The sequence below is a fragment of the Rhipicephalus microplus genome, chromosome 6, assembly GCF_043290135.1.
Source record: "Rhipicephalus microplus isolate Deutch F79 chromosome 6, USDA_Rmic, whole genome shotgun sequence".
NCBI classification, from domain to species: domain Eukaryota; kingdom Metazoa; phylum Arthropoda; class Arachnida; order Ixodida; family Ixodidae; genus Rhipicephalus; species Rhipicephalus microplus.
In genome coordinates this window covers 128,834,744-128,847,514 of record NC_134705.1, presented here as the reverse complement: position 1 = coordinate 128,847,514, position 12,771 = coordinate 128,834,744, and the positions used below count along the sequence as shown (strand labels likewise).

At 48.5% G+C, this 12,771-nt stretch overlaps 1 protein-coding gene across 1 annotated transcript; it reads left to right on the top strand.

The window, feature by feature from the left end:
• Window positions 1-689: 689 nt before the first annotated feature.
• LOC142764935 (uncharacterized) lies at window positions 690-7,238 on the top strand. Its single transcript, XM_075865470.1, has 4 exons — window positions 690-1,181; window positions 3,872-3,985; window positions 5,997-6,080; window positions 7,129-7,238. Exons 1-3 carry the CDS (start codon window positions 840-842, stop codon window positions 6,078-6,080), a joined length of 540 nt encoding a protein of 179 aa, XP_075721585.1. The 5' UTR covers window positions 690-839; the 3' UTR covers window positions 7,129-7,238.
• Window positions 7,239-12,771: the final 5,533 nt, after the last annotated feature.

Sequence of the window (12,771 nt, the reverse complement as noted above, 5' to 3'; positions counted from 1 at the left end):
CAGTCCACCTCGGTGGAACAGTCAATACGGTGCTGGGCTGCTGACCGGATGATCACAGGTTCGATCAGCTGCGGCGATTGCATTTCGATGGAGGCGAAATGGTAGATGCCCATGTACTGCGCGATTCGGGTGCACGTTAAAGAACACCAGATGGTCGAAACATTTCCGGAACTTTCCACTATGGCGTGTCTCATAACCATATCGTGGTCTCCGGACGTAAAATATAATGAAATAAGTTCATTTCTTACGGTTAGGACTCGTCGAACTGCTGCGGCCACAGCTAACAAATAAACGCACCACATCGGGCTCAGAAGCGTCGTGACGTAACTAAACAATCTACTGTACCACGTGCTACATCAAAAAGTAAGGCTTATCAGAACGTGTCACCATTGCGCATGCGTCGTTTGGCTGTGATGGCAAGCCGAATATAGTTGGCGCATGTGCTGTCGACGTCATAAAGGCATCTGCAGTGCGCCTGGAGTTGATAACGCGTTAAAACTTTATTTATCTGGATTACTCTTGCACATTCTTATTCAGAGAAACATAAAAGATTGGTATGTGTGCCCTGCACAATATTTGTCTGAGAATTTTATCATTTTGGACCACGTATGCGTGAGCACATGTGCGCATGACTTGAAAGCGCACCCCATGCTTTTCATCGGAGGCCTTTAGAACATACAAACGTGACTCTTTGCAGCGTCACCTTAAGGTCAAACACTAAGACAGCACGGTTCATCGACTGTCCGCTCACAATCTTCCCTATCACACTTCGCTTTACTATCCCCATAGTTAAGGAAAGCCTCGGCACTAGAAGGGCCTTATAAAACGAGTCAGCCTGCATGCTCTTACGCTCCGTGGTTCACCGAACCGATTTCAGCGAGACAGTTCCCTTCCGAAGAAAACCGCAGAGCTCGATCGCCATGTTCAAATTCGTCCTACTTTTGCTGCTATGCACGCCAGCCATCAGGTCGCATAGGCCAGACCTCTTCAGAGGCTGCGTGCCGACCTCTGAGAATCACCGAACGACACTGCACGCGTGCATTGTGGTACCGACGAGTGAACTGAGCACTCACGGTGCGTTCTACACGAAGCTCGCCGAGTCCGTGCTGCAGAAACCCTCTAACCAGTTGCATCCGAAGTTTCTGAACACAGTCTTCAACGTGACCCGCGCCGCGGTCAAGGTGAGCGTGCCGCTTTTGATTTTATACCTTCCGGTCTCGAGAACAATTCTTCCGCTTTAGAATCGTCTCTGGCTACTAATGATGGTTAGGTTTTTAACGTTCCCAAACCTTCGTATAATTACGAGAGACGTCTTAGTGGAGGGCTCCAGAAATTTTCGCCGCCTGCGGTATTTTAAACAGCCAGTGAACAGGCTCTGAAACCCGCAGGAAAAGCTAGTGCATTTTGCCTGCGCGTGACATACCTCCTTATTCGCGCAGTGACGTCAACTCGGTGATCGGCGACGTGACGCAGCACGCAGCTTGTTGATTGGTCTAAACCGGGTTTCAACAAAGAGCTATAAATTCAATCTGTGACATGCTGCCAGACACTGGGGGCAATCGGTGGCCTGAACGCAGCTCCAGAGAGTCGAGCGAAGTGGGAGAGGACCGAGGACCAAAAATCCACCTCTACCACGTATGACGTCTGGGTTGAGACAGCGTTTATTCAGCCCAAGGGCTCAGCAACGAATGGGCAGTCTGAGACCAAGCGTGCACACACCCGATGATGATTGTCGCCGATTGCAACGTCGTATTCACAACGGCAACGTCGCCGATTGCCGAGTTGACGTCACTGCACGTGGAAGAACGTTGGTCAGGCGTACGAAAGATGCGCGACCTTTTCCTGCACGTTTCGGAGCCTGTTGACCGGCCCTTTACCGTGCACTCAAACCTAAGTACACAAGCTTCAAGCATTTTCGCCCCCATCTAAAACGCAGCCGCGATTCGATCCCGCGATCTCAGGGTCAGCAGCCGAGTGCCTTAGCCGCTAGACCATGGAAAATAGCCACCGTGAAAAATATGGTCTCTGGCTACATATTCTACTACACGATGTTGTAGCAAAATGGCTAAGGTGAGCTGTGCGCGACGGTGTACATTATACTGCCGACCAAGGCAGCACTTCATTGTATATAGCTAACAAAGCCCGTTTAATCAGTTTCTGAAAAGCCGCGTGTGCCCAAATAAATTTATTGTTCTCGTTCTTTCGGCATGTATAATTTTTGGACTAAGAAATTTTTTTAATGCATGCGTACTCGGTTAACTTATCGGCGTAACGGCAACACAGTAATCAACAAGCAAGTTTTTTTAAGAATACGTAACTGGGGAATGTGCTATTCATCATTATTCTTGGCGGTTTTACGCCCCAAAGCCGGCATATGTTAGGTTATACTAAAGGAGGGCTCCGCACATTTCGACTGACTGGTGTTCTTTAACGTGCACATAAATCTACGTGAACGGGCCTCTGGGATTTCGCGTCTATGTAAATGTGGCGCCTGACATTAATTCGGTCCCCCGACATTAGGGTCAGCAGTGGAGAGCCATAACTGTAGACTACGACACCAAGGCGGGTTAATTTACTATTTTCTTTGTAGATGCTAAACAAAGACGAACGCGGCAACATGTAGGCCTCGTAATTATTTTTATTCGGTGTATGCTGTCAACGAGAACCATCTTTCATTGATTTTCACTCTGTTTTAATAGTTCCTTTAATATATAAAAATTTTAACCTACAATTCTATCTATCATCTCCCGAATATTACCGTGTGTTTTTAGAACACCCTTGTTGCATTGGTCTACCGTTTCCTAGCAAACGAATATTCCCTTAAATCCCGTTCAATTGTGCCTTCTTTTACTTTTTGCTGTCCCTGCCTGGCCCATGGAGTTGCCTCACTTTTTCATCTTCTGTTCAGACGTCTCGTCACTTTTTTTCTGTAATCGCAAATGAACCTCAATGAAACCAAGCAAAGCCAAAGTTTCTGTATTACGAGCAGCTCTTTCTGCCAATGGTATCCTAATGCTTTGCCGATTTCTGTTCTCATTGGGTGTGACTCTCTAAGATATCTCCCACTCACATCTCATGCGGGTAGTTCGCATCTTTTTTCTAACATTGCGGAATTCTCTGTTCTTTGGGACAAACATGTTTAATTTTCATTTCTTCCCGGTTCGCAGAGTGGAAACGCCCTTGTCGAATCTAGTACTTTTGCGAGTAGGTTTGGGTCCCTCGGTCAACTAATGCAACGTTAAACAATAATCTACACTAAATTTAGTTGCAAATAGTATCGTTCAAACGGCGCTGCACCGCATTCATATCTACCGCTTATCTGGGGAAAATTTTATCGTGCGCGTAATATCGTACGCTATAGGCAACGGATATGTAGACGCCAAAGCAGCACCTGCATCGTCACTTCGCAAAGCTAGGTTTCTGCAAAATTAGCGAATCATTTACGACTGTCAACATGTATGCAACTTTTTTACGGCACTGCGACAGATTTCTGGGTCACCTTAAAAGAGTAGGTCCTGTCTTAGCGCGTAATCAGCGCAAGTATAGATCCGGCATCGCGCCCTGACGGAGCTACTCATAGAAGTCACGTTTGTCGCTTCCTGCTTTGCGAACCCGCTTCAGTATACGTACCTCGACGAGCGGTTCTTCTTCTGCTGCATTCACGGCGTTCATTATTCTTGAGCGCTATACGTTGACGCAATGAAACCTTCTGGTCTGTAGACACATTTCAAGCGATTCTGTGTATGCAACGCTTCTTGACATTGTTCCGTGCGTCAATGTCTGATGTTGTTGCAGTTACAAAGCGTCTGTAAAGATTTCAAGCGTGGCTGACTTTGTAATGATGAATATACTGTTTGCTTGTTTTTTTAAGTATCCTGGTCATTTGAATGTCGGAGCCACTCTTCGCATGGAGTTCTTGACTGCCCGCAGTGGCTGTCTTCATCGTCCCTACTCTGTTTACGTTTGCCCGCCTGTCGACGAGAAGGTGAGATTACCTCTGGCAGCATGAAGCTAGTGTTATATTTTCTGAACATGCCCCGAAGCCATTTTCGTTTTGGCATTCCATTCTACCGCGATAGACACAATTACACATATACAGACACACACAATTTTTACATGGGCTACACTTTTTTGATTCGGAACACTTAGTATAGCTATTTCGAAACAGCATGTAACCTTATAGTGACAACTAAAACTTGTTTTAATGGCCGATATGATGAAGATAGCCAGCCGATACGCCAGCACTTTAGGCCTTCAAAATGGGGAGGCAACCGAAGCACTTCTGGTTAGTCGTGCACGTTAAAGATGTATGGAAGCAGCAGAGTCCTGTGCTGGCACAGCAGCATGCAACCGACGTCGGAGAGAGATCTAACACGCAGCAGGGGCAAGCGGTATTACCAGATTTTTCAGGCGTGGATGGCAGCACCTGCATTCGGGATAAACGGGACGTGACCGCGATAAGGACATCGAGCAATGCCTTCTGGATAGCACGTTTGTGCACCTCACTTCATCGCGTCCGGGTAAATTGAGCGAAATTTTCATTGCCAAGAAACGGTGGCACCAAAACGGGTAATTCAGTGTTACATTCAAGCAGCATTTTGTCACAAAACACAATGCACAGCCCTGTTATCTAGGAACTGGTCACTTTGCTTTGCTGCCACTAGCCCGGCTGCGAAGGTCTGCGTCTTCAACAAAGTGTGCGTAGGACACGGACAACATGAAAAGAAGTTTGAGGGTCCTTATGTGTCCACGTGAGCACAATTCAAGACGAAAACCGTCTTACTTTTTGTTTCTATCGGCGTACAAATACTGCCCCGCCACCACACTCCAAAGGTTTTTTTTTCGCCTGGTGTGTTCCGGCATCACCTCCGGTATATGAGGCACCTCATCTGGTTTGCACTTCCCCAGATGTGACCACGTTTTGACCAAGTGTTGATGGCATGTGACGTCCTCTTGTAACGGCGGTTTTTGTGACGGCATAGTCACGTCGTCATGACATCCCAAATTAAAGCGTCTTGTGACATCATGCTCATGTCGCATGTTGTCGTCGTCACACGCTCACTTTTTATCCGTCCCCAGTACGCGCCGACGGAAGACGTCGCCGTGGGACGGCGGTCATCATTCTCGTTTCGTCGGGCATCTAAGGCTTTAGCCTTAAATCGGACACATCACACCGCTGTGGCGTTTGCTTTGTTCTAGTTGTTTTCATTTTGAATTTAGCAGTGCATCGAGGGGGTGACGACTACAGTAAAAGATTGTACAACATGGCCGATTGTCTTATTCCTTGTCTTCTTCGCTCTGTGTCTGTGTTACGACCATTACAGCTTCACCACCCATCGATTCTTTTAAAGGGTTGCATCGTAGATTCCAAAGTTTCTATGAGGACCTTCTATACATTCAAGTCCGGCAGACTTCGGGTGGCATGCTTACCATGTAGCGCCCTCTGATATTCGCGGCTCTGTGAGAATGTGTCTGCTAAGTTTGCGCAGCGTTTGCAAAGTCGGTAATGGCGACGCAATAGTGGTACTATAGCGAAGTGTGCCACGTCTTGTGGAGCGCACGCGACCTATAGCTAGGCGTTCATGCACAGCGTTCTTCTCTGAGAAAACAGAATATCCAGTTGTAATTGCACAAACGGTATGACTCGGTTGGCGTGGTCACTTCTGACAGGCGCCAAAAGCACTCCACAAAAGTCGTGGTGGCCTAGTTTACCACACTAAAGATTTGGAATTTGCAAGTGGCGAGAGACTAAAAACGTGTTCGCGGCAGGTTTACCTACCAGGATTCCGCTATTCTTCGGTGGCCTCTGCGTATATTGCTGTACCCGACATGGCACCCCTTTTGTGCCTTCTCCTGTGCATGCGTGTTTCAACGCTACGGAAGAGGTGTTGATCAGGCTGGCAAATAGAATAGGCCAGAGAAAAAGGGCTCTCGCGCGTTGTTACGCATTACGGTTCCAATTGCGTGCTAATCTGCGCCATTTTTTATCGTTTCAGGCAAACGGGCTATGCCAGGCCAGCTTCACCTTGTACGGCAGCGCCTTTGTACTGGAGCGTTCTTGGTGCAAACCCACGGGCTAAGTAAGTATCAAATTCACCAAAGCAGCGTCCACACTGGCGCATTCGCAATTGATTTGATTGTGTTTAGTTAGTGTTTTACTCTTGTTTGTCATTTTAAAGCCACCAAACCGGCAAATGTGGTCTCGTACAGTTTTCGTGAAACTGTACGTGCGCTTATATGGCGGTCATAATAAACACATCCAGCTGATAACGCAGGCTCACTGCCACCATATAGTGTGCCTCGTATGGTCTTACCATTTTTTTATCCGACACCCCACAATTTCTTTTTATCATGACTTCTTGTTCCACGTTTATCCAAACGCGATTCTTTTTCTTTCCAAAGACGTAGATCGCTCGAGTATCTCCTTTTGTAGTTTCTAAAGCAAAAATGCAAATTTCAATAAATAGCAATAACGAGGCACTGACTGGCCCAATACAGCGTATTGTTACGTTCGATTGTTTCTTGCGCAATATATTTTGTCGATGCAAAGCTGACTTGTCTTAGGCCGGTGCTTGCCTTGTAGTTTTGTCTCTTCTTTATTGTTATTATCAAGGCGTATCTCCGCCTGTATTTATAGTACTCGACTGGCAAAACGAGTGTCGAGTTATCTCATCCTGGCCGTGGCGTGCGCACCTTGATGCAGTTGAAGTACTCGGGCCCCGTGCACTTAGCCCCGTATTCACAAACGCTCCTCGACTCGACCTTCACCCTTCATTTGACAGAGTTGAGCACTGCGCCACCACTCGGTTGAAAGTGACGCTGCCCTACTCAAGAATAGCATCGAATGGTCACTGATATGCAGTGACTTGCCCTGCCCAGAGATGACGCTCCGATCGACCTTCTCAAGTGAAGGTGGAGCGTTGAGTGAAGGGGCGTTCTAGAATACGGGGCTTAGATTCAGGTGCGCGCTAAACAACCCCAGCTGCAGGCAATCGAAATTTCCGGAACCCTGCTCTTCGGCGTCTCTAGTAACAATGTTGTGGTTATGGGAAGCGAAATACCAACGTTTATTAGCGATTCATGGTAACTGAATACCTTCAACTATGCCTTTGTATTTTTTTGTTTCAGAAGCTACCCGGTATTCAAAGCCGGGATCCTCATCTGTGACCCCCTGAAGCGCACCTGCGCCAGGCGAGAGAGCCACACACATTGAAATGCAATAAAGTGTGAAACACGTATCTGGCATTGACTCCTTGCATATGTACACCTGAGGGTGGGCTTTTCTCAGTTTGTTTTACAAGAGTACTCAAAGGGATGAGGTGTGGACGTCAGCCCGTGTCCATGTGTAGTTCTAGCCGACTGCACCATACTGTGTAAGAAATTCTTGCCAATGGAGGCACCCGTGACGTTCTTAGCAAAGGCAGTGCAACTAGTATCAGCGTCGCAGTCGGCGATCGGTTGGACGAATGATCTGGGGCAGGTGCTTGGCCGAGGCCGACGCCCTGTCCATTCGGCTTGGGCTTCAACAGCCGGGGGCGATGACAACTGAACTGCGTGTCAGACTTACGAGCTTGCGTACCTGCCATAGTGGCCTATTCACTAAGGCACTGGGCTGCTCACTGCGCGTCGCGATATAGAATCCCGGTCGCAGCGGCTTCATTTTTGATGAAGGCGATAATGCTTGACGCGCGTCTGCCTAGTTTTAGGTGCACGTGAAATAACCTGAGAGGCTCGAAATTTCAGGAGACTCCACCATGCTTTATTTATTTATTTTGTGAAGAAGATGGGCCTGCAGCAAGCAGCATCGCCAACGCCCGGCTCTCTCGGCTCGTGCTTCGGTTCGTTTCTGTGCCGATCGCTGGGCGGTTCTTCACGCTGTCTCGTCGCTGTCTTTAACGGCTAATAAACCTCCTCACATTTGGTGGAAAGGGCTGTTAATCCCCGTAGCTACACCTTGGAGCTGCGAAGCCGCACGCTACCACCTGTCATGACTGACAACGCCACTACATGGACGCCTTCGCCCCCAGTTCAACTGCCCTGGCCATCCTAGGCTACGGGACTCGAAGGTCTTCAGCGGTGCGGATGGAACCGACGTTGAAGACTGGCTCGAGCACTACAAATTGGTGAGCGCCAACAATAAGTGGGATGAAGCCGACAAGCTGGGCCACGTCATATTTTATCTCACTGGCGTCGCCGAATGGTGGTTTAATAACCACACACAACATCCCCACATGGAGCGTCTTCAAAACGTCATGTGCTGAAGTGTTCTGTCGGCCGGCTGTCCGCAAGCAGCGGGCAGAACAGCGCTTGCACGTCCGCTCTCAGCAGACTGGTGTGACCTTTACCAGCTATATTGAGGACGTCGTCGACCTTTGTCGACGTGCAAATGACACCATGCCCGAATCTGACGAGGTCAAACACATCCTGAAGGGCATCGACGACGGCGCATTTCAAATGCTCTTGGCAAGAAATCCGAGCACAGTTTCTGAAGTCGTCAGCTTGTGTCAGAGCTACGACGAGTTGAAGAAGCAACGCACTCTGACTCGGCAGCCTCAGCATGGTGGTGAGTCACCGTCCAGTTTCGACACCCTGCTTGACAATTCACCGTTGCTTCAAAAAGTTCGAGTCTTCGTCCGTGAGGAAGTCGCCCGCCAACTTTCCCTAGTGCCCTTCACTCACGAGACCACCACCCGTCTACCTGCCCCGCTTCGCACTGCTATTTCGGAAGAGGTTGCCCAAGCTGTTCCTGTTGCGCACCACGAGCCGCCTCTATCCAGCCGTGTTCACTGCCAGCGTGTCGTGCAGCCGGTAGGCCTTCCTGTCGCCTATACACCAGCCGTGCAGCCTGTGGCCGTGCCCATAACGTATGCAGCGCAGCCTGTGACTCCTCCTGTCGCCTGTTCGCAAGTGATGCAGCCTGTAGCAGCGCCGTTCACATATGCAGACGCCGTGCATAGGCTTCCGCAACCACCCTACACCTCGCGCTCACAGCCCGCACACCCGGCTGCTTATACTGCACCTTGGGCGGCACCACCAGACGCCAATCCTTGGAGGACGCCCGATAACCGACCGATATGCTACGCCTGCTTTACTCCCGGACACGTTGCCCGCTACTGCCGCCGTCGACCTCAGACGTTCGGCGACTATGTCCGATCGTCGCAACCCGGCAGCCAACCCTTCGCACAATACGGGCCGGTCTCGTCACCTCGCTATGCCCCTCCCAACGACCCCGACTTCGTGACGCCGCGCGCACCGTCTCCTCGTCGGCGATCACCCTCCCCCATGCGTCACCGGCCCAGACCTCCTGACCAGGAAAACTAAGCAACGCAGTTCAAGAGGCGAGAACTGCGCCAATTTCGAACTGTCTAAGCCCTCGCTCCTCTCCTGCTAACGTGGTCACAGTAACTGGTGAAGGTTATTGTACTTTCGCCCTTGTAGACACCGGCACTGCTGCTTCTGTTATTGCCACTAATGTCTGCCGTGTATTACGTAAAGCCACGACGCCGCTTTCGGGACTGTCACTCCACACCGCAAGTGCACTGCAAGTAATGCCTCTCGCAGCCTCCACTGCAAGAGTGTCCATCGAAGGCATTGTTTACGTTGTGGAGTTTATTGTCCTCGCTGTCTGTTCACATGATGTCATCCTCGGATGGGACTTCCTATCCCGCCATAATGCCGTCATCATCATCAGCCTAACTACGTCCACTGCAGGACAAAGGCCTCTCCCATGTTCTGCCAGTTAACCCGGTCCTGTGCTTGCTGCTACCAATTTATACCCGCAAACTTCTTAACCTCATCTGCCCACCTAACCTTCTGTCTCCCCCTTACCCGCTTTCCTTCTCTAAGAATCCAGTTAGTTACCCTTAACAACCAGCGGTTATCCTGTCTACGCGCTACATGCCCGGCCCATGTCCATTTGCTGTTCTTTACTTCAGCTATGATATCCTTAACCCCCGTTTGTTTCCTAATCCACTCTGCTCTCTTCTTGTCTCTTGAGGTTACACCTACCATTTTTCGTTCCATTGCTCGCTGCGTCGTCCTCAATTTAAGCTGAACTTTCTTTGTAAGTCTCCAGGTTTCTGCTCCGTAGCTAAGTACCGGCAAGATACAGCTGTTATGTACCTTTCTCTTGAGGGATAGTGGCAATCTACCTGTCATAATTTGAGAGTGCTTGCCAAATGTGCTCCACCCCATTCTTATTCTTCTAGTTACTTCAATCTCGGGGTTCAGCTGCGCGGTTATTACCTGCCCTAAATAGACAGTCTTTTACAACTTGAAGTGCACTAATACATATCTCGAAGCGCTGCTCTTTTCCGAGGTTGTTGTACATTACTTTCGTTTTCTGCAGATTCATTTTAAGACCTGCCTTTCAGCTCTCCTTGTCTAACTCTGTAATCGTGAGTTGCAATTCGTCCCCTGAGTTACTCAGTAATGTAAAGTCATCGGTGAAGCGCAGGTTACTAAGGTACTCTCTATTAACTCTTATCTCTAACTGTCCCGATCTAGGCTTCTGAAAACCTCCTGTAAGCACGCGGTAAATAGCATTGGGCAGATTGTGTCCCCCTGCCTTACACCCTTCTTGATTGGTATTCTGTTGCTTTCTTTATGAAGAACTATGGTAGCAGTTGATCCCCTGTAGATTCCTTCCAGGATGTTTATATATACTTCATCTACGCCCTGATTCCGCAGTGTCTGCATGACGGCTGATATTTCTACTGAATCAAACGCCTTCTCGTAATCTATGAAGGCTAAGTATAGTGGTTGGTTATACTCTGAGCATTTCTCTATTACCTCATTGATAGTATGAATGAGGTCTATTGTTGAGTAGCCTGCTCGAAATTCTGCTTGTTCCTTTGGTTGATTGAATTCTAATGTTTTCTTTACTCTGTTAGCAATTACCTTTGTAAATAGCTTGTATACTACAGAGAGCAAGTTGATCGGTCTGTAATTCTTCAAGTCCTTGTCTTCTCCTTTCTTATGTATTAAGTTGATGTTAGCGTTCTTCCAAGACTCTGGTACTCTTCGCGTCAGGAGACACCTCGATGTCAAATGGTCAATTATATTTGATTATTTTGGTCCTAACTGCGACTTGTCCGAGGTGCAAAACGTTTCCATTTTATTTCTGCAGATGATTTTCTTAGTAGTAGGGCTCTTCCCGCTTCCAAATGTTAGAATATACGTAGCGGTGTGTTGCACAGATTAATACCACTTCCCGGCGCTGTGTAAGCATATTCTGACAGATTCAAAACGAGAAACACCAAAACTACTTTATTATGGGTGAACTTGTACCCTGAAAACTAACTGTGAAAAATGAATGAGTCCCCTAGAGCGTTTCAAAAACAGAACTGTTCATCACTGAGCCCGTCTTCTTTTTTGCAAATCAAACCCACACTGACTCATGCCCGCGCACGAGAGGCATGAGTTGCGCTGCCAGAAGCGCGAGCACGCGCGAGATTGTAGACGCTGATTCTTAATTCATAATGTCGAATCATGTAGTTAGTCTCTGTGGCATTAGCCCCCTATTAAATGCGCATCGTTTTGATTCGCGATGGAGGGAGTCAAACAAGGGAGCTTTTTCATTGTCTCTCATAATAGGGTTTCGTACGGACAACGTGTACGACTTCCACACTGTTTTGCCATTTTGAACAGATGCGTCCATCGGCGATGACTTCGCAGTTTAGGTCACTAATTTGTCGGAGAACCTTATACGGAACAAGGAAGGAAGACGAAGTGATTCTCTTGTGGAACACATCTTGCGGTCTTTGCTGTTTTTAGGGGCGAAGCTCCTTAGGGCGGGGGCTGTGCGTCCCCTGTAGCCTGTATGTAGCCACCTCTAGTTTAGTTCTTGCAGTGTTCACTAGATGGCGGAACCGTCCCCTGTATGTAGCCACCTCTAGTTTAGTTCTTGCAGTGTTCACTAGATGGTGGTATCGTCTCCTGTATGTAGCCACCTCTCGTTTAGTTCTTGTAGTGTTTACTAGATGGTGGTACTGGTAGCTGATGATGAAAAGATGCAACATGTTATAAACTAGAAAGCGGTACTTGTAGTTGATGAAAGACGCGAGATCTTATAAAATAGGAATGATGTCACATATGGCGCGTGTCATTGGTTGAAGGCAATCGTTCGATTTAGTGCGGCGACGTACGCTAGGGGGAGCGTTGTAATAAAATTCATTCGCTGCTGGCGCGCGCTCGGAGTCGCCGGATGGATAAGGCTGCACAGCGGAGAGAGCGCAAGGCGGCAGCAGCGCGCGCTCGCAGACAGAATCCCGTTGCGAGCGCGCGAGGCAAGGGACATCGCAAGCCATCCATCGTCTAAGAACAAATAAAAGTTGATTTGTGTATATACACACACAGCGTTTCTCACGTCTTTACATGATGATCGACTGGGCGAATTACACGGAAGATTCACAGTTTACCGATGAATCCCTCCGGAGCTTCGCCCATTCATCATCATTCACCCCGTGAATATGCCGTAATTTTTTTTCTGCGTTCCACAGCGCAACAGCGGGGTCTCCAGCCCCCTACATCGCGGTCATGGATGTACAATCCCCGGAGATCCCACCCAGTACCAGTTCATCCACGGGCATTGCTTCAAGAAAGCGTGGTAATCCATCTAGTGAGAGCGAGGACACCGAGCTGTACTCTGCATAAGACTACGAGTCCTTGGAAGACGACTTCGAACCTGTGCTCTACCGCAAGGCCAAACGAAGAATTATGAACGCATCATCAATATCAAGTACAGCCACTGTGAGGACAGCGCCTCAGCGA